This window comes from Chlamydotis macqueenii, chromosome 13, assembly GCF_036417535.1.
Source record: "Chlamydotis macqueenii isolate bChlMac1 chromosome 13, bChlMac1.mat, whole genome shotgun sequence".
Classification (NCBI taxonomy): domain Eukaryota; kingdom Metazoa; phylum Chordata; class Aves; order Otidiformes; family Otididae; genus Chlamydotis; species Chlamydotis macqueenii.
In genome coordinates, this window is record NC_141568.1 from 1121378 (window position 1) to 1148107 (window position 26730).

At 43.7% G+C, this 26730-nt stretch overlaps 1 protein-coding gene across 3 annotated transcripts in view; it reads right to left on the reverse strand.

The window, feature by feature from the left end:
- NFAT5 (nuclear factor of activated T cells 5) overlaps positions 1-26730 on the reverse strand; it is a 68555-nt gene that overhangs the window by 8659 nt on the left and 33166 nt on the right. The window contains exons 2-15 of one of the 3 annotated variants that reach the window (XM_086758471.1): positions 26090-26151; positions 25080-25638; positions 20007-20199; positions 15770-15960; positions 13584-13756; positions 10018-10152; positions 9794-9846; positions 8518-8650; positions 7943-8020; positions 5476-5528; positions 4724-4856; positions 4041-4118; positions 3633-3781; positions 702-3135 (exon numbers count right to left, since the gene is read on the reverse strand). In XM_086758471.1, the coding sequence (XP_086614597.1) occupies positions 702-3135; positions 3633-3781; positions 4041-4118; positions 4724-4856; positions 5476-5528; positions 7943-8020; positions 8518-8650; positions 9794-9846; positions 10018-10152; positions 13584-13756; positions 15770-15960; positions 20007-20199; positions 25080-25609 (4333 nt within the window). In that variant the 5' untranslated portion in view covers positions 25610-25638; positions 26090-26151. The remainder of the gene's footprint in view (positions 1-701; positions 3136-3632; positions 3782-4040; positions 4119-4723; positions 4857-5475; positions 5529-7942; positions 8021-8517; positions 8651-9793; positions 9847-10017; positions 10153-13583; positions 13757-15769; positions 15961-20006; positions 20200-25079; positions 25639-26089; positions 26152-26730) is intronic. The other 2 variants (XM_086758472.1, XM_086758473.1) reach the window with 2 other exon arrangements.

Here is a 26730-nt window from a genome sequence, read left to right on the forward strand (position 1 = left end):
TCATAAGCTCCTGTAAATCATCCGCATCTGTAACTTCTGGAGCTTCACAGGCACATACGGCCCTTTATGGACAGATCATGGAACAGAAACCATAGATCATCGATGAAAGGATCTACGTCCCAAAGAACTTGTCATGGAGGCTAGATGCAGAGATGAGACATGGAAAAGTGCAGGCTCCTGAAGGGGTTCCACATAACACTTCAGCACTCTTCTGGACTACGCAGCTTCAAAAATCTTTGCTTTTCTTCAACAATGTGTGGGAAAAGTCATTGCATAAATTGTGGAAACCAAATGTAGCAAGAGAAGGATTAGTCGAGCTGTTTTAAGAGTGCATAACCATTTTTTAAAACATGTGTGTACATGTATTTTATATATTATTCATATATGTTCTATTAATATTTTTATAGATGATATAGACATTTTTCTATATAGACATGCACACAATTCTAAGAGGGTTTTGCCACACGTTAATCCCAAGTGTAAGACAACCAACAGGGATTTAGGCTAAGAGCTCTCATGCAAAATCAGCAACACTGAGAGCAACACGAGGAACAGGTACAGTCGCAATTGTACTGCTACATTACTTACTGCAGAATTCCTTTTTTTAAAAAATATCTTAGAACTGAACAATCATTGTCTTATGGACTCCAACTAGCAGCTCTTCTAAATTGTAAACTCAGAATCGGGCATCTACCACTTACTGTTTTGAATGCCAAACAGGAATATTCCCGACGTCTGCTGAGACGAGGCAGGAGAATTCTGCAGCTGGTTGATAGCACCTCCTGCTGCGTTGTGAAATAAAGCAGCTGGCTGCTGCGGAGGAGAAGCCGTTCCTTGCATTCCTGCCATGCTGTTTTGAGAAGAGTACATGGGAGACTGCTGCAGCTCTTGCTGGCTCATAGTGTTCTGCAAGGCAGACATGGAAGCGGAAGAGATGAAGAGAGTGACTTGTTGCTCTTGAGAATTTGGTGATCCTTGGACCAACTGAATCTGGGGCGAGTTATGGAAGATGCCTGGCTGCTGTGCTTCAGCCTGATTGGATCCAGGATTCTGGAGAGAAGACACTGTACTCTGACTCTGGAATTGCATGGGCTGCTGCTCTTGGTTCATCGATGCCATGTTGGTCTGCGGATGGAAAATGGACTGGCCTTGTTGCTCCTGATTGGTAACTGGGTTTTGATTTGGATTGAAAATCATGTTCTGCTTTTGAGAAGCAATTGTACTCATTGCATTTTGATTACTGAACATCATGTTCTGCTGTTGCTGCTGCTGCTGTTCTTGAGATGGAGGATTACTCTGAAGAGCAACCATCGAATGCTGAGGCTGGAAGATGGCGCCTTGTTGGTTCTGGGGAATTGAACCAGACTGGATGGAGCCCAGTGACACTTGAGACTGAAACAAGCCTTGCTGAGCAGGCTGAGCCTGGGGCTGTTCTTGGGGAAGCATAGAACTCTGGATATGAGATATCTGCGTCTGCTGTGGGAACGAAGTCTGCTGTTCAGTGTTTGTTGCTGTCTGAAGAGGAGAAATGGAATTTGGGCTGGTAAAGAATGACATCTGTTCTTCCTGGGTGGCAGGGTTGCTCATTGAACTCTGGGAAAGAAACAGGTTGGCAGACTGCTGGTCTTGAGGAACTGAAGAGCTCTGCAATACACCCATGGCGTTCTGGGAATGGAACATTGGAGGCTGCAGCTGGTCTGAGGAATTAGTACTGGTCTGGTTGTGGACAATGGAATTTGGACTGTGGAAAATAGAGCCCTGTGTTTCCTGTGATATATTCTGAGCATCACCAATAGGATTCTGAGAGTGAAAAAGCTGAGCTTGTGAATGCGGAGACTGCTGCGTGAAGCTTCCTGACTGAATAGACATGATTTCTCCACCTTGCTGGAACAGACCACCTCCTTGTTGCTGGGTTCCACTTGCTTGAACAGCCATCATGTTTTTAGGGGATGAAAAGAGATTAACTTGAGATTGACTTTCTCCACTGTGCTGCATTTGAACCATGGTCTGAAACACAGTACTTTGCATCTGCTTACTCTGTGCTGAAGCTTCTTCTCCATCTGCAGAATTCGATGCCTGAAACATAGCAGGTCCACCGCTGGAGACCTGCTGCTGAGCAGAAGGAGCAGTCTCACTTCCAGAAACACCAGGAGATGAAGAGAACAACTCACACTGCATTTGCATGTCTTCGCTTGTTGACAAACCACTCATTATGTGAGAAGCCTGCTGGTAAACGGGCGACTGCTGGAGAGCTCCGTTCCCTGAAGTGGTTGAAGAGAACAGATCAGACTGCAGCTGTGTTGCAGCTTGGCAAATGTTCTGTTGGATTCCTATCACCATTGCCGCTGAAGTCTCCATCGCCTGCTGCTGCTGCTGCTGTTGCTGCTGTTGATTGGACAAGGCGTTTTCAGGCTGCGAGCGAACATTTTCAGCTCGTCCAGGCAAAAGGTTCTCTGGTCTGGAATGGACAGCTGTGTCCGATGAGGAAAATATCCCGGGATTTACAGTATTTTGTATCTGGCTAACTTGCTGGAAGATATCTGCATTTAACTGGTCTTGAACATCCTCACTGCTGTCTGAACCAGAAAATAAAACAGAAGATAGCTGCTGTTGAGCTTCCAATACCTGTTGCACCAAGTCAACATTTCTATTGCTGCCAGCGGCAGTGTTAGTGGGAAAATTTCCAGCCTGCAGTTGCTGTATAGTGTTCTGTAACTGACTCACGCCGCTTGCTGATGAGAAAATACTGGATGAAATCTGCTGCTGCAACGCCTGTGCTGGTTCTGAGAGCGTAGACTGTTGTTGCTGTGACGCATCAGTTAACTGTGACAAAGTGACTACTGTGCCACCTGACTGCAAGACTTCCCTGGTTTGGGAATCTCTTGTTTGGAACTGCGCGGCTTGCTGCAGCAACGCATCACTGCTCTGCAGCTGACCCGGAGCAGAGACTGCTGAGAAGCTACCAGGCTGGGAGATGTCCTGTGTTTGGATAGTAGTTAGCGTCTCCGGATTGTACACCTTGGGCTGTATTTGTTGCTGGGTTTCACTCTCAGAAGGTAAATGGGAAGCAGAAGTTGATATGCCGGACATATTGTTTTCCAATGTCTGTTGAGTTGGTCCAACCATGTTTGAAGCCTGAAAAGAGCAATACATTAAACAATCTGTAAGCTCACTCAGGTTACGCTTATAGAATTTCCACCAATCTGCTCTGGGAAAGGTCAGAGGGAAGAGCAGATGGCTGTATCTCCCCATACAAAACCAACCAAGCAAGCGACTAGCAGTGGAAATGCTACCTTAAGCAAGGAGTCAAGGTACAATTCAATGAAAGCAATGCTAGGAAGTGATTAAAATAATCTTCTTACAGTAGTTTACTAGTTCTGTGTCACAGGACAAAAAAAATTACTCATAATCTCACTAAGCAATTTGTTTGAATGCAGGAAGAAGGTAAGTCACTTTCAAAGGAAGCTGTCTATTGTTTTAATGGCGCTCGGTGATCACAGGTGTCACCCAGACCGACCTCGACATGGCACGTTCCCTGTGTGCTAGCCTCCTCCACCATCAGAACACGGACCAACGGGAAGATGTCACTAGGACTATTAAAGCGACTGTCTTCGGATCACAGTCAAACCTACCTTGAAGACAGGGGGAGATCCTCTTTCTGCACTTACTTCCATGGGAGCCACATCTTTATTCTTAATCATACTGCTTGGCATGAGCGGAGCTCTCAAGGCACTAGGAAGAATGTTTGCCTTCTCCAGGTTGCAGCCGGTGGCCTTCGCTGCTGCCGTCACAAATGACAAAGAAAAGAAGGGCAAGGGAATGTTAACATTCACTATGCAAAGAGCGTGTTTGTCCCCATTTCACTTTTCAGCCCTATCATTATTTTGCCTTTGCAGTGCCTATTTGTCTTTTTTTTTTCTTTTTTTTTTTTTTTAAGTAGAAAGGTCTATTTCATTATTAAAATGGGGGTTTTTCAGGGTTGTGGTTTTGCGTTTGTTTTTTTTTCCTCATAAAGTTTTTGATAAGAATCAATTTAGTACCTTTTATAGCCTCATCAAAAGAACAATGTTGGGCTGGGCTGGAGATTTCCTTCTTCACATCAACATTCAGAGTACCAGCTGTTGAGTCAAAACACAGGGAAAACCTCCTTATGTTAAAACAGCAAACAAGCAAAAAAACAAAGCAAACCGACACAGTCACTTGTACCTTAAAGAAATGAAGGTGCTTTGAAACCCAGAGAAACATTCTGAGCTGGACACAGACTTTGTGGCTGTGTAGGCACCAAAGATCACAGTTCACAAAATACCATTTTCACTTCCAAAGATTAACGAGCCAGTCAGCAATTGCACTCTGTACTGTAATACAGATCTTTTAAAAATACATCACACGGTCAAACTTCAGCATCCCTTAGGATAAAGCCTGGTGCTACTTTCTGGTTGTATTTGCTGCACGCTATAGAACACATCTACTTTTTTCCTGCTCAGCTTCATTTTGACCCTTACACTAGAAATGGATGCTACTGTACCACCACAGCTGTCTCCATGCAGCTGAAATTTGAGCTGCTTGACACAGAAATGAGAAAAGTCAAGCCAGCAAGAGGAGTTTGGAAAGATCCACATTGTTGGACATTTCTGTTGTATTGACTAAATCCTATGAAACCAGCAATGAGATGCTCAGCAGGTGAAACTGGCCGTTCCTGCCCCCAGGTTTCTCTTTTACATACATGTATCTGGAGTGTACGTAAATGGCTGCACGTCGTGTGATTTCCCAGCATTGGTCACTACGTATATTCCCACAGAAACAGCTGAGGTTATTTGCTGGTCTTGATGTGGTGGCACCTTCACAATAAGATGATTCTGCAATGCAAAAAGAATTCAGAAAAATAAAGAAAGAAAATCACATCAGACACCTTACTTCATTGCTATTGACCTTAATTGTACTTATATCCACCAAAACAGAGAAACAGACGGATAAACACCAGAAAAAACAAACATGTCGGGGAAAACATGGAAGTTACGCTTTCAGTGACTAACTGGTCAGAGAGATTCTAACTAACTAGAAGAGCGATTCGAATCACCAGCCCAGATGATGCTCATTGACAACTTACAGCTTAAATGGAAGGTGTCCACAGCAAAGCTGCTGGGAGAACCGTGTTAGATCTTGTAAAGACATCGTATGTGAGGGCAAAGCCTTGCTCACCAAGTTCATACACCGCAGTCCTGCTGCGCCGAGTTCTCAATCAGAAACTGAACAATTACACTCGTGTGAACCCAAAACAGTGCTATGCTACCAGACTCACTGAAGAACTCATTGGGAGAAAAGGAATATTATTTCCAGAAATGCACAGGAAAGGCTTATTCAATTCTCCTTTGGAAACTGAGTCAGTCTTCTTTTTTTTTTTTTGTTGTTCTTGTTGTTGTTGTAGTAATAGTAATAACAATAACAGCAACAACAATAATAATAATAGAGCATTACCTGATGAAATAATTCCATGTCTATTTCAGCTTCTGCCTTCCAAGAATTCTCATCTAAATGGAAGTTGAAAAGCACAATTTAGTGCATATCCACACAAAGCTCTTTATTTTAGTGCCTCACAGGTTTGGGGTGGCTCCAGGAACACAACCTCATGACCTGACGCGTTGGGCTGTGCTGCTGGCAGGGAGCGCAGTTTGAGTGAGACTATTCTAATGTACGTCTGCTTCAGAACAGCCAGTCCCATGGTGTAGTTAGAGACAGCAGCCTGTATTTTTCTGTACCACAATTTATAAGCTTTTTTATGTGCTTAATCATGCTGTGTTCACCAGAAACAATTTTTTAAAAATTAAGTAATTAAAAAATATCCCAATGGTATACAGATTAGATGCTACCCATGGTACGACCATTCGCAGCAACATATTTGGTTGGAAGAATGAAAAAAAGAAGTGAGATAAATAATGAAAAAGAAGTTTCAAAAGCAGAGAAACACTGTTGGTTTGGTCTTTCACTATATTTTTGTGATGCATTTAGTTTAGAACCTCTGAATGGCTACCAACTTACCGAGGCATACACACCCTCCTTCCCTGTTCTCCCAAAGCTGGAAACAGAAACCATCACCAACCACTTAAAACCAACGCTCCAGCACCCCTCCGGTGTTAGAAGGCAAAGACCCGAACTACACGGTCACCCATACGCCCCCATCTCCCTCCAGTTCTACTGATTTGTTGTCTTGAGATGTAACTTGTCATCAAAGTCTGCCAAATCTGCAGTTTATTAAAATGTCAGGGCTAAGAATCTATACAGGCTTCGGACAGCCATGTTTTGGGGTTTTTTACACACACAGATTTGGTCATAGAAATTATTTTTAGGGAATATCCTCAGACACCCCAGCCAAACATCAAAACTGCCTGTGACAGAAAGAGGAAGGCCCCAAACCCCAGCACATAACTGTACCCGGCCCTGGCAAGCACAGTCTGTTCACTGGCCAGGGCTGCTGGAAACGACGCCACTTGAGAAATTATCAGTTCTAGGATTCTGCTCCCAGTGACAGGAAACAGGAAGGAAGCGGCATCCCACTGGATCCCCACCTGGTCTTTGTCATTTCGGAACAGCAAGGAAGGACAGGCCAGGCCATACACAGAGACACAGTACCTAAACCAGACAAAACTGCCTGACCTCTGGTGCCTGACCAGCCTAGAGCAGAAGTAGTACAGGAAAGAACTGTCAAAAGAGAGCTGCCTAGCAGGAAACCCACGTAAGAAAGTAAATTCAGATTTATTGCATAAACTAAATGGAGGACAGAAAGCAAGAGAAACAGCACACTGGTTTTATGCACAACAGATGTTCTCCTGAAGCAGCTGGTACCTTCCCCTGGTTAAGCCTCCACGCTAGATTAGATGGATGTCAGGCTTGCCCTGATACATCAGTTATTATTTTCCTCATCTTTTTAATCTTGATACTAGAAGTCTTACCAGTCCTTTTACCAGTCCTTGCTTCATTACCCTAAGTATTTTTGCATACTTCTCCCCTAAATATTCTCTGCAGGTTTAAACTCATCATATCTTCCATTATCCTAACGAGCTGTAAAGTCAACTTGCAAACACATCCCCTGCCAGACCAAGCTATTAACTTCAAACGCAAGCTTCATGATTCTAACCTGAAGCTATGGATGCCTATCAAACTTGTGATCACACCGATAATCTGCTTACCTTTCAACCCGCTTTCACCAGAGCGGGCTCTGGAAATTTCCATTAACCTTTGTACACCACCAGAGTTTTAACAGCCAACTCAGAAATGTTTTTTCGCTCTATTTCAATATGAGAAGGATCAACTCACTTCACACTTACAAACCAGGTAAACCTACAACTTGCTTCTTTGGAACAAAACAACAAACTGCATGGACAGAATGGTCAGGAAAAGTACTTCACTGAATGGAGTAAGGCGAAATGGCCAGAACTGGCACTCTGGACCAGACCCACTGAAAGTAGTCTTCTAAAACCACTGCACAGCCTCCAAAAAACCCCATGTTGGCACGTTAGTGTGTTCAGCACTCAGTTCCGGCCCCAGCACCACCGTTCTGTGTGTTTTTGCTTAAATGCTAAACCCTTTGTACTAACTGCCGTCTCAGGCTTCTTTTTCTCTTTCCCTTGCAAACACATTAAATGAAGATCAGACTGCAGGACCTGAGGCATGCAAACAAAAACGGGGGTTTTTCGGGGTTGTGGTTTTGGGTTTTTTTTCCCCTCCCAGAGTTTTGTTCTATACTAGCCCATGTTAAAATACACTGAAAGGAATAAAGTTATAAAAGTAAAATATCCAGAAACAGGAAACAAACTTCATGATAAGAATATGGCCAGATTTTATAAGCAGAGACTTGCCTTCAAAGGATGTCTGATTCATTCCTCCACGTTGGGGTAGGAATTTATAGTTAAATTATTAACAACAATGATAAGAATCAATTTAGTACCTTTTATAGCCTCATCAAAAGAACAATGTTGGGCTGGGCTGGAGATTTCCTTCTTCACATCAACGTTCAGAGTACCAGCTGTTGAGTCAAAACACAGGGAAAACCTCCTTATGTTAAAACAGCAAACAAGCAAAAAAACAAAGCAAACCGACACAGTCACTTGTACCTTAAAGAAATGAAGGTGCTTTGAAACCCAGAGAAACATTCTGAGCTGGACACAGACTTTGTTTGTGGCTGTGTAGGCACCAAAGATCACAGTTCACAAAATACCATTTTCACTTCCAAAGATTAACGAGCCAGTCAGCAACTGTACTCTGTATTGTAACACGGATTTTTTTTTAAAATACATCACACGGTCAAACTTCAGCATCCCTTAGGATAAAGCCTGGTGCTACTTTCTGGTTGTATTTGCTGCACGCTATAGAACACATCTACTTTTTTCCTGCTCAGCTTCATTTTGACCCTTACACTAGAAATGGATGCTACTTTAGAAGAATAAATCCTATGAAACCAGCAATGAGATGCTCAGCAGGTGAAACTGGCCGTTCCTGCCCCCAGGTTTCTCTTTTACATACATGTATCTGGAGTGTACGTAAACGGCTGCACATCGTGTGATCTTCCAGCATCGGTCACTACGTATATTCCCACAGAAACAGCTGAGGTTATTTGCTGGTCATGATATGGTGGCACCTTCACAATAAGATGATTCTGCAATGCAAAAAGAATTCAGAAAAATAAAGAAAGAAAATCACATCAGACACCTTACTTCATTGCTATTGACCTTAATTGTACTTACATCCACCAAAACAGAGAAACAGGCTGATAAAACACCAGAAAAACCAAAGACATTGGGGAAAATGTGAACATTTCACTTTCAGTAACCAACTGGTGCTAGAAGAGAGATTTGGACAATCTGCCCAGATGATGCTCATTGACAACTTACAGCTTAATTGGAAGGTGAAGACAGACAGACAAGTCCAGCACTCCAAACATAAGCCGTGCCTAACATGCCTTACTGAACGGCAACCAGTTAGCCATCAAACCCCGTCAGACCCGGGCACTTCACCCTTCTGCTGAATCAGGTCTCTGTACTCAGTGTGAACAGACGGAGGACGCAGTTTCATGTTACACTTAAGCGGATTTAACACAGAGCACACATCAAAAACCAGGCTTGCAGCCATTCATCAATAGCAACAGCGCTGAGCGACAGGCTGTCTGTTCCCCAGCCATCCACCCCACCAGAAGTGAGAAATCCTTTCTCTCAGTGCGTGTACGGAATCCTGCCTTCAGAGGGGGGAGCAAGACGACGTGTGTCGGACATCACCTACATGCAAATGGCTCTAATTTCAGGCCATTAGTCCACAATGACACTGACTTGTGTCAAAAAGAATAAACAAGTATTTTGCAAAACATTTCAAAGTGGAATGGAAATTCAGCCAGGAAAAAAGACGATGGTGTGCAAACAATGTATTTCCACTCAGCAGTCATCTCATGTGTCCACAGCAAAGCTGCTGGGAGAACCGTGTTAGATCTTGTAAAGACATCGTATGTGAGGGCAAAGCCTTGCTCACCAAGTTCATACACCGCAGTCCTGCTGCGCCGAGTTCTCAATCAGAAACTGAACAATTACACTCGTGTGAACCCAAAACAGTGCTATGCTACCAGACTCACTGAAGAACTCATTGGGAGAAAAGGAATATTATTTCCAGAAATGCACAGGAAAGGCTTATTCAATTCTCCTTTGGAAACTGAGTCAGTCTTCTTTTTTTTTTTTTTGTTGTTGTTCTTGTTGTTGTTGTAGTAATAGTAATAACAATAACAGCAACAACAATAATAATAATAGAGCATTACCTGATGAAATAATTCCATGTCTATTTCAGCTTCTGCCTTCCAAGAATTCTCATCTAAATGGAAGTTGAAAAGCACAATTTAGTGCATATCCACACAAAGCTCTTTATTTCAAGTGCCTTTGATTCTGCTTCCCAGTTTGCTCTCTACAACTAAACTTTACCAACAGATGTAAACCCAAACACACTCTCTTCAGCACCCCAAGCCATTGTTGCTTTTGCACTAACCAGAAACATTCTCTTGGAAAATCACTTTTGTTCCCTTTAAAAAGTTCTTGCCAATCAGAAAAACCTCCTCTTCGCCCTTCACCGAACAGCTGTGCAGACTCTTCTTCAGAATCTCCGGAACTCCTGCTGGCTGAGCTGCAATTGGAAAACACAGCGTTTGAAAGCAAGAAAATCTCAACATCCAAAAAAAAAGCTTTTCACTTATGGGATTATAAAGGAAAGAACAAAATAAATCCTGAGCTTCTTCCTTTACAATATCATTCATGACAAAACTTTTCAGCAGATAACAGTTTCTATTATTTCCTCACTAAATGTAATAACCTCATAAAAATCACACTTAGCTAAATTATCCACTAATAATACTTTCCCTTTTCTCCTATATTTATCAAATCTTCAAAATGAAACTTTCAGTGTTTGAGCTAAAGCTCAAGAGCTGCTCAGGAGAGAAGAAAATCTGGTTCTGTAATTTCCTGGCATAGAGAGCGATAAACAAATGCACCAGCCCTTAGATACAGCTGAAGCACACCTTCAAATTTATCCTTAAGCTCATAAGAGCATTTTCTATGAAGTTTATTTTCTTCTGTCACGCATAAGGGTAGAAGTGGTAATTCCCATATTACCTGGTTTTTTTTTCACGTGACACAGCTTTCTGGCTGGTGCAAGAACGAACCCAAGGCTCTGAGGGACCCGGTCTGGTGGAAGGCGCCCCTGCCTGGGGCAGGGGTTGGAAGGAGATGATCTTTAAGGTCCCTTCCAGCCCAAACCATTCTGTGATTCTCCGACTTTCCAGACCTATATACCTCAGCTAATACAAATCCTTGCAAGAGTCGCATCTCTGTAGTTGGGGTTACAGCAATTGATATCCTATAAAGCAGCACAGAGAGCGCGGCATACGGATGGACGTCCCTGGAAACCTCTGCCCCTCAGCCCATGACTGGGGTGATGATTTATATAACATGTTACAAATTGTCTTTGCTGCCAACTATTTCCATGCCTCTTAAAGCATAAATCCAGTACGACCATCTGCATTAAATTAAAATGATCACAAACGACAATTTAAATACAGACATGCATTTTAAGACAATGTATTTTGAGCCTGTCACATTGAATATGTTATAAAATAATTCCCGTTCCTAACCCACCTTTCCCATCCACCAGAAAATCCCAGTGGCACAAGCTCGTAGTTGTGCTCTGCACTGACGTGGCTCGCTTTTCGGGTTCAATAGCGGTACCCTCCGGGCTCACTACCCAGAGCGCACATACTCTAACACTCCAAATTATTTAATGACCTTTCAGAAAGGATTTTTCTACAACTGTTGCAGCAGGTTCCTAGGCAACCATTACGCAACTACCAACCATGCTCAAGGCATACGAGCGTCTGAAGAGTAACCGGTCTAGGTTTGCTAACAAAGCCTACCTAAAACACAGCCCTTAAATAAAGAGCCTGCATCTACCTGATGTCTTTCTGCGGTTCCAGGAACACCGCAGAAACTTCGGCAGCAGTATTAGTTACAAAACACAGCATAAGCAGGCTCTGCTGAGGGAGAATGGAAACCTTGCCATGAGAAGGTACAGCACACATCTGTGGTAAGATGTATGGAGCAAACAAACCAGATGTAATGTGCTGGACGACATGAATTCTATACACAAGGAACTTCAACAACAAAATTTTATGCCCTACTGACCAGCCAGTATGTAGGTATTGGCACTACTTGGTTGGCTAAGGTCTACTGCAAGTCCCCGTAACTTTGGAGAAAGTTAAGACAGCAGCAGCACAGAATCCTGGAAAGAGCCTGAAGAATTCCCCTCCACACCACCATCAGTTTTACCCACATCACTCCTCAGCCACACAAGTCTAACCAGAGCATTTTGTGTCTTTGGTTTAGACCTCCCGCAATGGAGACGCTATAGAACTACTGGGCAATCTCTTAGCTACTTACACAATCAAGAAGATTTTCTTATACACAGCTACTAATGTTACGGGTACAAATGGACCCATCCAACAAACAGCGAGTTAAGAGAAGGGACCCTCATAAACCAACGCTGGAGTGGCCTCAGCAGCAAGCCAAGCAGGAACTGCAGCAAATACAGCTTTTTTAGCTAAAGAGCCTGTTTCAAAATCGGTCTCTGAAACATCTCAGGCTCTCAGCTTCTACTTACAACAGCAAGTTTTGGATTGGTTTGTGTTTAAGAAATCTGAAAATTGCTATCAGATACCACAATGCCATACTGACCGGAATGGAGCCACAGAGACAACCATCCTTCCAGCAAATGTACTCATGTATTTTCCAGCAGCATAAATGCATAAGTCCGAGAACTCCGCCAGTTTAAAAAACATTGGAAAGAGAAAGATTGAGCAAAAAGTGGCAGGAGGAGGAAAAAAGAGAGCTGGGAAAGCCTCAAGCTGACCTTCCTGGAAAAGCACCCCAAACACCAAACCACTGCCTGAAGCACAGACCATGGCTGGAGCGAGGAGCGTCCTCTCCTGCGCATCAGCAGCGACAGCCTTTGGTTATCAGCCTCCCCAGGCTCTGCGCAGGGCTCCCGCTCCCCCTGAGTCTTGCAAGGGGATTCTCTGTGAGAGCAGAACACTGGAAGGAGAGGCGGGCTACGCGGCACATCTTCCCAATTGCCTGCTGCCTGCAGCGCTGGAATCGCACAGCGTTATCTGATGGGGAAGCTCACATGTTTTTAATTACCTCCTCTTCCAATCTGTTCTTTCCCTGGCAACAAAGCTGCAGTTTCTGAGCTGAACAGGAGCCCTGATACAATAGGTACTGACAGTATTTAGAAAAACGAAGAAAAAAAAACCAACCCAAAATAACTTATTTTTATGCAACAGAAAGAGCACAACACAAGTGCCCAGGACCTTGCATAACCATACTATGTTCCATGCATGGAGAAGAAGCTTTTCCATCATCTCATTCATCAAGAACTATCAATAACGCCACCAACAGCTGTATTAAACACACTTCGCTAGCTCTTCTCCTTGACAGGTGAGCAGAATTCCCCAAAACTGGAAGTCACTACAGACTCCTGATTTCATTTTCCCTGTTGTTCCGTACAACCTAACCAGTCAGTGCAGCCATCTGTGCCCAGTGCTAAGCAGAGCATTTTCATAAAGAGCCATGGGAAGCTTCATTCTCGCACGGAACCAGAACAGATTCAGCCTCTGGCCAAAGGAACTACCACAGCTGTACAGAGCCACGCTTACCAACCCACTAAACCTCCTTTCTACCACTGAAAGCTGACAGGTGAACGTGACAACACGGAAGAGATTAAAACCTGCATCAAAGAAGTCATACAATAAACTCAAAGCAATGGAAACAAAAATTCTGACCTTTTAAAAGGAAAAAAATAATTTAATAAAAGATAGGAAATTTATAACTACTTTTAAATATTGGCCAGTCATTCAACTAACACCTCACCTCAAATAAAAAATCAATTTGTGTGATTTTAGCCATAGCAATTCTAAGGGTTTTTCCCTCCCCCTCCCCAAGGCATTTTACAGCAATCACACTAAAATCCAGACTCTTCTAGTACCAACTTCTCATTTTGATACTTACTGCACAAAATTGGGGAAGAAGGTGTCTGAAGAGTCAGAGTTGAACCATCTTTGCGAGTGATGTTAACGCGAAAGATCAGCCTAGCACGTGTGCTTTTTTTCTTGGAACCAGCAAGTCCTATCCTGGCTTCAACATCAGCATTTCTCAGCTTCAGTATTCCCACGCAATCAACCCTAACAACACAAAACAGTTGAGAGTTTAATAGAGTTTAAGTAGTCCAGCATCTTTAATAATCTTTTGACTAGTTACACAAGCCACAAAGTCAAAACTCTTGAAGTAATTACTGGAGTATTATTAGAATTTATTTTTATTTACATGGAATCTCTATGTGACCTTTCCCATTATATAACCCGGTTTTCAATTCATCCCTACGCAATTTGGATGAGGAATCACGGGAAGAAGGAATATTATAAAGTAGTATCAATAAAACAGAAAATGCAACATAACAAAGTCATTCTGGTAAGCATTCAATTCATAATCTCAGCTCTTCATTCTTCCATTCCTGGGGCTAGATCTGGGTTTGTAAGATTATTGCTACAAAATATTCTGCGTTCAGTTAAAGCAGTAGTAGAAGAAAACTTACTGTAGTCATATTATTTTTTATGCTCAGTGGAAGTTGGAAGTGACAGATACGTCATACCGTAAGTGTGGTCCTACGGGAAATGTACACAGGGCCAGGGTGAGAGAGCGATGCAGTGCTTTCAGAAAGACATGCTAGATGCAAAATGATTGCAAGCAAAATCCAACGAAAAAAAAAAAAAAAAAAAAACCCCAAAAAAACCCAACCACCCCAAATACAGCTTGACGTGTTAAGAAGAAGAATATTGTAAGTTCACCAGGATCTCAGGCTGTCGTAGTTCAGCCCCGATCAGGACCAGACTACACAGTCTCTCTCTCTACACCCAAAAAGCACAGGGACCATCTACTATCTAATTTGAGTAAGACAAATTTTTGTGCTGCATCAGGGCCAAGGAGCAACAGCTAGAGAGCAGAGGAGGGAGAGTGCGATTCAGAAGGTGGCACTGCCTTTACCATCAACAGAGAGGTGCTGCAGCATCGCTGAAAGACTAGGAAGATTTCTTCTGAGACACCAAGGTATCTTCTGAGAAAACAGCCTAGGCAAAACTTTTCTTCCTAGATAATGCCAGACTCATCCTTCTCGTATCTCTATACTTGTATGGTTTTACATCAACACTTGAGGACAATTACAAAATTACTCCCCAAGAGGCAGTTTCCAAACTTATAATGGAAATATATTTTATATTTAAAATATCAAATTGATTCAGTCTTTTAGCAAACTGTATCACCCTGCTTAAGAAGCAGACACCTTAAACTGAAGAAACCTTTCTTCTCTTGAAACCAGACAAGCTTCTCAGTAGAGTGGTAGCTTTCGACCACGTACTCGTTAAAAGATGTTCTACTGAAAAGAATACTTTGTAAGAAAATTATTCCATTTCTATATATTAAGAGACATGTTAAAGGCTTTTTAGGGAATTGCTTGTATCTAAAGTTTCTCGGAAGACCTAAACCACACAGGCAGATGAGGCCACTTGCTCAAAAACCTACTGCAGTTAACGACCGCCATCAGACAGAGCACCCCTTCGCAGCAGCGGCCCGGCACTGCTGACGTGCCTCTGCAAGCCGTACCCAAAACGTCGCCTGTACTTGGCCAGACCCCCGAGCAGGAGGCGTCCCTGACCAAGGCCTATGCGACAGAAACAACAGACATGGAACATGGGAAGCAGAAGAAAAGAGCCAGAGTTTAGCCCCACTATCCACCACTCCCAGCCTTTGGGGCCCAAAGGGATCTGAAGATGCCAATATTCTCCTTCCCTCTTCTGATTAGCAACTCTGTACTTGTTAAAAGACAGGGCAACCAGCAGAACCAGTTTATAGTCACATAATGCTTGAATACGCACATTATGGTTCAAAGAGAACGTGAAACGAATGAACAGAGTTAACTGATTAAGTTTTAGGAAAGACCAGATCAAGCATTAAGTATAATAAACACAAACTGAGAACGTGATTTAAGTTTTTCTTATACACACAGCTTCACTACGTGCCTGGTCTGCGCCAAGATGTTCCAGACTTCTAACTACTAACCAATCCAATCAGAAAAGGAAAAGCAGTTTCTGAAAACAAGCTAACAAATGAAAACATTTTTAAAAATCACCAAAGCTACTCACGCAAGTGTCATGTTGTTGCTTGGATCCAGTCCGACCTCAATAACAGTGGTCCCCTCGATATCCACCTCTTTGCAGGGGGTAGTGTTTCTCCCAGTAACTCTGCAGGCCTGGTAGAACCCATGCGGCTTCACCCGACCAGAGTCGTTACCCACGAACACCTGCAGCACCACCGGCTCATTGTGACCCTCCAGCTGAAACACAGCAACGCACATTACATATTGCAGTTGGCCAGCAATGCCTCTTAACGAAAAGAGGAAACATTTCATGCAGCTGAATTTGAAGTGAATCTGCTCCCAGTGCTGCTGGAAACAACCCTAAGGAAGAAGCAACAAACATTTTTCATCTAGTTTATAAACAAAACGCTAATATTTTTTATATTTTGTCATTTGTTTTTCCATTAAAAGACAAAAGAGTCATTCAATAAATAGGTGAAATTATTTTTAAAAATTATTAGTATTAATATTTTATTTTTTAACCAGCTCGACTTCTATCTATTCCAACTTTTGGGTCTCTTATGACCCTACACTCTCATCCCAGCCGTGACCATTTCCCCATCTCTTCCCAGGATCCTCCCTCCCCAGCAGCATCGACACCCAGCAGCCTGCCGAGACAGAGAATGCTCGCTGGGGCTGGCTCCAAAGCGGATGAGAATTTGTCAGGCAGCATGTGCGTGCCAATCAATCAGCACGCTGCACTTCTAGGATGCCGCCTTCATGACGGCCGCACCTCGCAGTCTTTGTGAAACCAGATACAGTGACTGACACTTGCAGAGCCACTGGATGAGGGGGAAAGCAAGGGAAGGAACGGGATGAATGACTGTATGGTCCAACCATGCAAACCGAGCTTTCCTGGAGACACCAAAATAAAAATAAAAAAGGGCAACTTGGCATCTCCAGGTAAAGTTTATGAACGGTGCTGGGATCCGCTGAACCGCAGTCAGACGCGCATTTCACATAACGATACAGCAGTCCTCCTGCAAGCCGGTGGGCAAGCCACAATAATTCCAGAACACGTGAGTGAAAAATGAATTTGTTTTTATACCATCGACGTACTAGCATAAAAGGCTTTGTGTCCTTCCAATGCTTTTTTTTATTAGCAGAATCCCACGGTGGTGCTACATCCTAAAAACACTCTGACGTGGAAGTAGAAGCAGCCTTGAAGTAAACCCGGGCATTGTACGACAAAGTAACCTCTCTTATTCTTTTTAGGTAATAGAATAAAAATGCTCCAGGTAAAATGAAATGCTAGATCACTGTCAAATGCCCAGGCCAAAGATAGAAATGCTTTGCCACAGCACTCTAGGAGGAGACAAATCAGGTATTTTTAACGTTTTCATTAAGCCGTAACTGTTGATAGAGGATTTCTGGGTGACAACGTTGGTTCATCCTAGGCCTGGAAGCCCAGTCAGTAGTTGCAGAAGAGAAGAAAGCTCAATAGTTATTAGTACGATGATGTAAAGGAGAGCAGAATCCTGCAGAGGATCTCTCAGGGGATTAGTCCCTGACACACTTACAAAATGTAGTTCCGGAGAAAAAAAAAAAATCAGCAAATCCTGATAAAATCATAGCATGCTCCTCATACCCAAAAGGAGCGACTAGCTTACAACAGGTGGGTGGGTTACAACTGTTATGGGTGGGCAAAGCCAGAAGATTGCTGGAGGTGGTACAGGCTCCCTCGCATGAACCACAGGCTAACGGATACAGCTCCTACCAAAGAGCTCAAAAGACCATGAAAACACTGCACAAGAGAGAACTCACCAGGCAGTCAAAAGGCCGTGGGGAGTAAGGGGTACGCAGGTACCCCACCATGGCATCTCTTCTACACGGGAAGCTGAATGACGGTCTTTGTGTCCCGTCACCAGACTCTCCCTGGCTTTAATCCACCGACTAACATGGTTTCCTTTGAAGGGCCGCAGAGCCCACTTCTCCTCAGTCTGCTGAAAAGCGACGCATCTCAACGGCTGCCCACCGCAGGTGCTGCCAAAGGAGAGCGGGCACCACACCTCCAGTGAACTAGCAACGTTTTCACACTAGTCTTCCCAAACTTTAAAACACCCTCAAAAAACTCCAAACAAAGCAAACAACTCTCTTGCCCTTTATATAGATATATTTTCCCCCCAGCTGAGATTTCCTGAAAATCCACTGACTCACTTTGTCTGCCCGACCCTGGCAGATTTTTATATGCAAGGTATGAACTAGTTTGCCTGCTGGTAAAGCAAGCTTGAACTTCCAGGAATTCAGTATCACGAGACTCTTCCAAACAGAATTTTCACTGGTGGGTGCTAAAGAGTAACTGGGAAAGGAATTCAAAAGGAAATTCAGACGAACAAAGGCCCATTAAGAAAATGCACATAAATGAGCACTAAATCACCATGGCAACAGGACAATATGAATGGATTCTTTTCTTACGAAACTTCACTGGAGTTCTCCATTACTCAGGAGGACTAAGTGAAGGGCTGGAGATGTTTCTAACACTGTTGAATCAGACTTTAAACATAAATATACTTCCATACTCTATCAGCAGTAGTCAGAACAAATGTTAAGGGCTGTATCATAAATAAACATTTCTTTGTGGACCTGGTCAATTAGGTTGGATTGAGAACTGCTTTGCTGCTTTCTCAAAGCAGCAAAACTAAGAAAAAATATGAAAGGAAATGTATTTTATCCTGCTTATTTGTATGGTACCCAATAGAGTTGCCTACTGGCTTGACCTGCTGGCCACATTCCTCTCAATACGACCAGGACGCCGTGCGCCTTATTTCCAACGAGCGCGCAGTGCTGGCCTGTATGCAGTTCAGCACCCACTCTCACACTCACGCTGTGCCCACTGCAACTTCTGTGACGACAGCTGACATCAGTTCTCCTGTTTGTCTCTGTGTAAGTCAAGCAGAGCACTATTCCTGGTGAGCCTCTCCACCACCTGCATTAGGAAGCCTTCACAAGCAGAGCCCTGAAGGCTATGCAGCCATCACTGCAGATGGACAGACAGCTGAAATCTTTCACAACGAGCGAGGTCTGTGAGCAGGAGACTCCTGTTAGTTATTTATAGAAAGCATCATTTATTACCTCCTCAGGCAGGCAGCCTGTAACAGATACCAAAACATTATCCCTGAATTTCCTCCCTCCTCACAGGCCAGGGTCCAATTTCATGCTGGAGGTCTGCGCAGTCAAGGAGCTCCTTATGATACATGACTTCCTCTCTTCTTTCTAAACAGCTGGTGCGCATCCATGACCGCATTCCACCCACATACGCTACCCCAAGTCTCTGCGACTCCAGCCAAGTCACAGCCCTGAGACTACTCAAGGGAAGAAGCGAGACCTGCAAATCCACACTGTGCATTAATGTGCAGTCACTGGAGGACAGCTTCTGAATGTTCTCCCTTCTGAGCAGGAACATGAAAGACCTCTTTGTAGCCTTCTTCCTCATGTTTCTCTTCAACTTGTAGCTCCTCCTTTCCTTCTGGGCTTTGGTCCCCATCCTCTCACGAACTCACAGTAAAGCCCTCCTCACCAGGCTGGCAAGCCTGATAGCAAACAATTTTTCCCCTCTTTGAGTAAGGCGAATTACATCAGTCCTCCTTTCCTGCCCTCCAAACGAAGCAAGACAAACACAGAAGCTAAACGCTTGTTGGAGAAACCAACTCTGCAGCAAGGCAGAGATTCCTGACCGCATCTGCTCTATCCTGATCCTTCTCCTTGAACAGAAGGGTTGAGGACACCACTCAGTCCCGTGTGCCACTCATCCCTGCCTCAGAGTAAGTAACCATCAACACCTAAACTTTAAGGCAAAGTCTATAATACTTCTTACAAAAAGAAAAAAAAAACACTCACAAAAGTCCCTCTTAATTTATTTTTTTAAATGAAACCTAGCTTTACATCCTTGCCAGTAAGGCATAATGATGACCCACTGTCATCAGCAACCAAACACCACGTCACTGTCCTGGTTTTGTGTCTGTTCACACAGTTTGTGTAACTGCAGTCCAGCAGGACATGCAACACAGATGATATATCACTGCCGTGACATAAAGCTTCCTTCCTCCTGTGACTTTGTGATGCAAACAGACTTCTTGTTACTCGCAAGAAGAGATACAGGACAGTCTCTACAGCAGAGACTGCAAAGTCTCCTCCCTTCCCTCTAAAAATAGAGATTTGAGGCCTATTTGAACTGAACCACTTCCCACTTCACTGAAGCATCCCCAGAAAGGAACCCCCGTATCACCCAACACTGAACAGCCTACCTTCACAGTGGGAAAGCCTTGCTGCGTCCGGTCTTTCACCGAACCCCGGCTGCCTTCAGTCAGATAACGAGCCCTGTGCTGGGTTTCTGGCTGCACCACTATCTTCAGCTCCTTCCCCTCACTCTTAGTCGGATACTGACCACACAACATCGGGGTCTTCTTCCCTCCAGCTCCCTTCTGGTTCTCTGATGCTCTGGGAAATCAAAGCAGATCATTAAAAAGGTGTTATAAGCAGCTCCACAATAAAACCGAACGAAATCACAGAAAAGCTAAAAAGATAAAGAGTGCATATTAATGGATAGGTGGTTTACAGCTGAGAGTAAACTTTGGAATTCTCTTTCTGACAGAAGGAAATCTGCAGGATGAAGAGGAAAGGTGCTTCCCTGCCTCCTCCATCCAGTGCAAACAGAACTGCTTTTCAGAGAGTGAATATGAAGGAAAAGCAATTAGCATTAAACTCTGTTAACAAACAGCTCATAACCTGCTTTTTCACAGTGTATGACACAGCCTGATATTATCTGAATAAGCTGTTTCACTTCTGTAACAAATATACATATGTACACACACACACGGAATGGATTTAAGGCCAAATGACACTTCTTTCATAGGAAAACAGCCTCATGCCTGTCTCCGCCTGAATGTGCATAGCCATGCAAACTCAAATATTCATTTCTGTCAAAACAGATTGATAAATTTACGTTAAAACCAAATTAGTTATTGTAAAGAGCTCTGACATAATTGCACCAATTTTAAATCTGCAGTGGATGCAAAGACTGCTTCTTTCCAGGTGCGTACCTTGACGTACTGTGTCTTGTGTTCAGTTCCATAATTAAAACCTGAATGAAGAAGCCCTCCAAAGTATAACATCATGCCATCAATTTTGCGTTCACTTTAAAGGACAATGGAAAATACATCTTGATCTCATACGGAGCAGGTTTGTGTAGTGATCCTGCACAGAGGTCTAACAAAGCCATTTCACACTAGCAAACGTGAACATGCCATGGCAAACGCTACGGGCAGAAGAACGGCTCAACGAGTTTTTGCAGAATGTAATATTCTTTTTTACTACTAAAAAGTAGTTTCTAACAGCTAATGACTCTGAAGAAAGGTGTGAATTGCCTAAAAACCAAATCCTGTTCCAATGTGCAACACACGGAAGTAATTTATCCAGGATTTTTTCTTGGTGGGAAGGGAGAAAAGAAATGCTTTTTCTTCAAAATCGTTTACCGGGAGCTTTGCCACCGCATGAGTTTTTCACTGACCTGAAGGCTGGGGTGACCGGGAGTGCTCTCTTCCCAATTACCAGATGATTTACACTAACAAACTTTGTCAGCACCTCTCCTAAAACTCCCACAGTGCAATGAACAGCACAAGGCCACAGAGGACGCAAACACTTCCGAGCCCTTCCCCAGCCCCTGCACAGCGCGGCCCAGCACTGCTCCTGCAGACGGGCCTCCTCCTGCCCTGGGAAGGTCGGGCACTCTGCCTCCGATCCCACCGCATCTCAACCCCTGAAAGGCCTGTTTGTCAACTCTTGTGTCTACTGAACCTTCCAAAGCCTTGTAACGCGTGTAACAGAGGGTGAAAAGGGGCACTGCTGGGCCGCGGCGAGGTCTGTGCTCTGGGGCAATGTCATTCCCGTTTCTGTTTGTGACAGTCAACGGCTTCAGCGCGGCCCTGAGCAGCCCTAGCTGCCCTGCGCGCTCATCTCCCACCAGCTAACGGCAGAGAGGCGGGATCCGGCTAAAAAACCAGTATGAGAAACCTGCAAGAGTACCTCTGCCAAGGAGTCCCGATTACTCTGCCACAGCCTAGCCAAGCAGGCTTGTTAGAAAACTAAAAACGCTACATAAAAATGCACCTTCTTTTAGGAAAATAAAAGGGAAAATTCTTCTTCAGTGTGGCGTACACAAAACCTGAGATACACTAAAACTGTAATTAACACCACTGTGCTCTTTGCTTCTGTGCAAGTTAATTAAAAACTCCAAACAAATCCAAGCTTGTTAGACAATCGCTTTCTCTGTTCTTCCTGTCGGGACATTACTCCAATGGACTTGCCATGAAAGCCTTCTCTTTTTTTTTTTTTTACTCAGAGTTTTAGATCACACAGCTGCAAGCCCTCAGCCTGCCCCAGGGGCTGCGGGAAGAAACGCTGAGTAAGCTCAGCTAGGCAAAGCCCAGCGCACCCCTCCAGGGCCGCGCCCGGGACCCGTGCTCTCCGCACCTCGGTCAGGCAGGCCGGGCGCTGACACGTCCCAGGAGAACGCTCCACGTAAAGACATCACGTGGATTGTTCGGTCTGACCGCATCGCCCCTTCCAGCTCCACCAGTGAATACAGGAAACTGCTATTATTGAATTGTGAAGGGAAGCATTAGAGAGGCAGCCATCCACACAAAATTCACTTTTAACACTCAAAATGTGATGTTTTAGCAGTGTGACGTCAACACTTCAGCCTCTCCGACACAACTCAGTTTTCCTGACAGTACTTTACTCTTAAAATCCGCTATCTTAATTGTTAACATACTAACACTTTATACATCGGCGTATTTACGTGAAGAGATGCTGCCTAACAATTATTTTTCAAATCTTCCCTCTAGAAACCTAAAGTAATCACTACTTTCAGTCACATTAGTTGAACTTGAAAGCAACTGTAAAGCCTTCACCAGAACTTCTCAGGGGTCTGTCTTACCAAATTCTGAGGATCGACCATTTACACATCCTTTGACCTGAGTTTATTTATAATATAATATTCATGCACATACAAATAGTAAAATATTTCATACACACACATTTAATTATTAGCTTATCTGTTACCAGACAACGCCTCCTCAAAGCTAGTGCTTCTTTTTTTTTAGAAAATAAAGGTAAGTGGGAAAACCCACGATTCTATTAAGACATTTCCCGAGTTCAGGTTTGCCTGGTCCTGCACTGGCATCGGGGCTGCTCCCAGTGAAGAGCTGAAAGTGAAAGTGAGACCAAGCATGTCAGAAATCTGAGCCGCTTTGCCCTAAACCATCAGTTAATCTGTTTCTCAACAGGCTTTCACAAATTCTAACAGTTTCCACAGGAATATATTCTGTTTTCCCCCTAGCTCTTCAAGAGAGCTGGCTAGAAGTCTCTTTTGAGGCAAATGCTATTTCCACGTCACAAATTAGCATGGGTGCTTTCCTTGCTCTGTTCTCAAAAGCCAAAAGTAAGCGAACTCCCTTGTCTGAACTCCATCAAGCTGGAAAGTTCAAAAAAAAAAAAAAAAAAAGCCACTACTGTGACCTAGATTTGTAATGCCAAATCTCCACATTCTAACAGCAAAATTAAGTTTTCTAATATCTTGGCCATTTCCTATCCCAGAGCTTTTATTTAAGAGGACAATGCTGTTACACAGGAGTTCTGCTGCAGTTCCATCTAGCCTGTATACAATACATTAGAAAAAAAATTGTGCTTATTGATCCCTGCGCTCACAGAACATTGCTGGCACTACCAATGAATGTCCCTGAGTATTTTAGGGAATGTTACACTCTTCTGGTGGTTTAAGATTGAGCCCATACGTACTGCTCCAGAGCTTACTGACTCTCCCCTCTCTGCGCAGAGATCACATCGAGTCACACAGTTCTTCCCTTTCCATAACTGTCCTCCCTCTGGAAGGGAGAGCCTGACCGCCTTTGTGCTCGCTGGAGGCAACTTCTAGTTCCAGGCAGCTGCTTTACACGTGCCAGTGTGCTTCTCCAGCTCTGCCACGTCCTGATGTTTTACTTTATTATCAATTTCAGCCGGCCAAAACCAGAGAGGCTGGACACCTGCAGGCAGGCTACGAGCGGCTGTTGTAGGACGAGACACGAAGACCCGGAGGTCAGAGGAGAGGGGAGCGGGCGGCAGAGCCAACGCTGCGGGTACCGGCGCCAGCGCTCTGGGCACCAGCCAGCTCCCCTCTTCCCGACGCGGTAGGCGGGCCGGCACACTCTGGAGAGTTTCTCAGAATCACTTTGTAACAGTGAAATTTTAAGTATGGAACTGCAATGACCCCAGGAATACAGACTCCAGGCTCTTTCCCTTTGGAATATGAGAAGTTCATAATCTTTCCCATCAGTCAAATTTTAATATTCACCATTACTGCGATGAACATTAGAATGTACTGTGAGCACACACATGAAAGTAAAAACAGAAACAAAATACGCTCCTCCCCTTCAAATAAGAAAACCCCAAACAAAATAAAAAGGCCAAATCTATCCACTTGACCATCCCTCTTAAAAGTATTAAAGAAGCCAGAAGTTTAAAAATAAAATAAAATTTAAAACGTATCAACATACTATCGTAAACTGATGGACCTTTTCCTCTTTAAGCATCTACTGAAATGCATTTAGTGAACAGTGTGAAGTGGGAAAGATGAGAGACCACTACCCAGGCGTGCCCACGTACAGACACACGCATGCACACAACCCAGAAGCACAGAGAGAAACGGGATTAGAGATTTATTTCTGAAAAAATCAAATACAGAAGTGAATTCACAAGAAAAAACAAGATTTTGGTTCACCATACCATCTTAACATTTTATAAAAAGGTAAAGGATGTGTTAAGTTAAATGATGAGAAATCTTAAGGAGCCATGAACTCCTACTGCCATCACTCTCTCTATCGGATAAATAGAGAAAGAGACAAACTGAAGCGGGTAAAGTGTACAAACTGAAATCCTCACATAAAATCCTGCAAAAAACATTAAGATTTAGGGTGCGTCCTGTCCACTTCTGCCTTTCTTTTTGAACACAGTAATATTTTCATTGCCATTGTAATAAATGGAATTGTGCAACCTTTTAGGAATTTCACTTAAACAAGAATACAGATGAGCTCATCAGTGCCGTGCCCAATTGCTGCAGGACAGTTTAGCTTTGTCTTCTAAATTAAGATTAACGAGTCTAAGGAGAACTTATCTCGGGCTAGGACGCAAAAGGGAACAGCGGAGAAGGGAAGGGATTTATGTGAGAACCTGAGCAGAACACTTGACGGGGGCGGGGGGAGTTTTATTAGTTTGGTTTACATATGGCGATAGAACTTTTTAAAAAAAGAAAAGCAGATACCAACCCATTTCCTGCTTTTGAGTTGCTTTTGCTGTCCGTGCTGAGCTGAGAAAGGACATAGTGAGGCGCTTTGGCACTGTCGGCATCAAATATATCCATGTTGGACTCTTCACAATCTCGGCGTTTGATCCCTGGCCTCTGCTTTGGGTTGCGTTTGCGTGATTTACGTGGCACCTCAGTGTTATCATTGTAGGAACTGGTACTCATGTTACTGAAGTTGGAGGGTGAATCCTCCATCCACATACTGCAGCTCTGCTCTGACTCCAATCCACAGCCCTCATCCTGGCAGGACATCCGACTGTTGTCCAGCAAGTCCTCAGGCGGTGGCGAGATGTACAGGACTGTGTGTCTCTTCGGCGTTGACTGCTGCGGCTGGCCTGCGTTACTGGTTAACTGCTTTTCACTTACCCCTCTGGTACTTACCCCCACGGCTGAGGAGCAGCTCTCCACTTGCATAGCCTTGCTGTCGGTGACTGAGGTAGAGTAAATGGTAGGACTGGAAGAGGTGGTAAAGGAGCTGCAAGCACCGCCCATGGAGGAAGAGGAAGGAGCTGAAGAAGCATCTGCGGTGTATAATTCAGAAGTAAATACAAGAAACACAGTTCTGTGTGCGCTGGCTATAGCAGTCCCATGGAAATAAAGTGATTTAGGAACCGATTTCTTTCCCCCAACAAATATTTGGAATTTGGAAGGTTTTAGAATGTAAATGCATGAAGCAATACAGCCTGACCAATCCAGCACTTTGGAAATGTCCAAATAAGACTCAGCATGATCCACTGGAATCAGCTTTTAATGTTAATTCATAAAAATGGCCACAAGCAAACAGAGCTTTCATCGCCTCAGCTGGACTAATTGTTTGTGTAGAAGCCATTTCATCTACAATAACGGAAGCCCCAATGCAAAATGCTTATAATCCACATTCAACGCCAATCAAACCATTTATTGTTGGAAATTTTTATTTTTGAAAAGGACGGGACTGTGCTTAGCCACAAAATATTAAAATAAGTTTCTAACCTATGAAGCAGAGAACTACAGGTCATTTTTAATGCAGACACTCCCTGCTTCAGAGGCAAATCCTGGAATAAAAATATGAGAAAATAAATGAGAAAAAGAGCTGCTGATTATTCCATCATAAATGAGAAATAAAATATAAAATCAACTGAGTTGGTAGGCAAAATGGAACTGGTATCAGTCAGTGCGACACAGCTATTTATCCTGCAGGTTCAAAACAGGGATGAAACACCTGAATCAGTGACATGCCGATACAAGAACACGTGAAATTTCTGTAGTTTGCCTCTTGCAGTCACTGCGACTGATTTCTCTGAGACTCCATGAGCCGAGTCCCTCGTGCTTTCAGAGACAGCTTGCGACAGACCTCGGAAAAACTCCTGTTAAGCAGGGTATCTCAAACAACGTGACTGCTTCTCCAGAGGTCACAGATCAATCTGGTTTAGAAACACGAGAGGACCGCTAAACGACTGAGCAAAACCCTGAAGATTTCTGGGGAACAACAGAACCATTTCCACTGAGGAATTCTAATGGGGAAGTCAGCTGAAGACTCAGGCGAACATGTCTGAGAGGAGGCAGGACGGACAAACACCAGTCTTGTTTCAATTTAAATCAGCTGTAGCTCACTGAGCAGCGACTAGCATCTC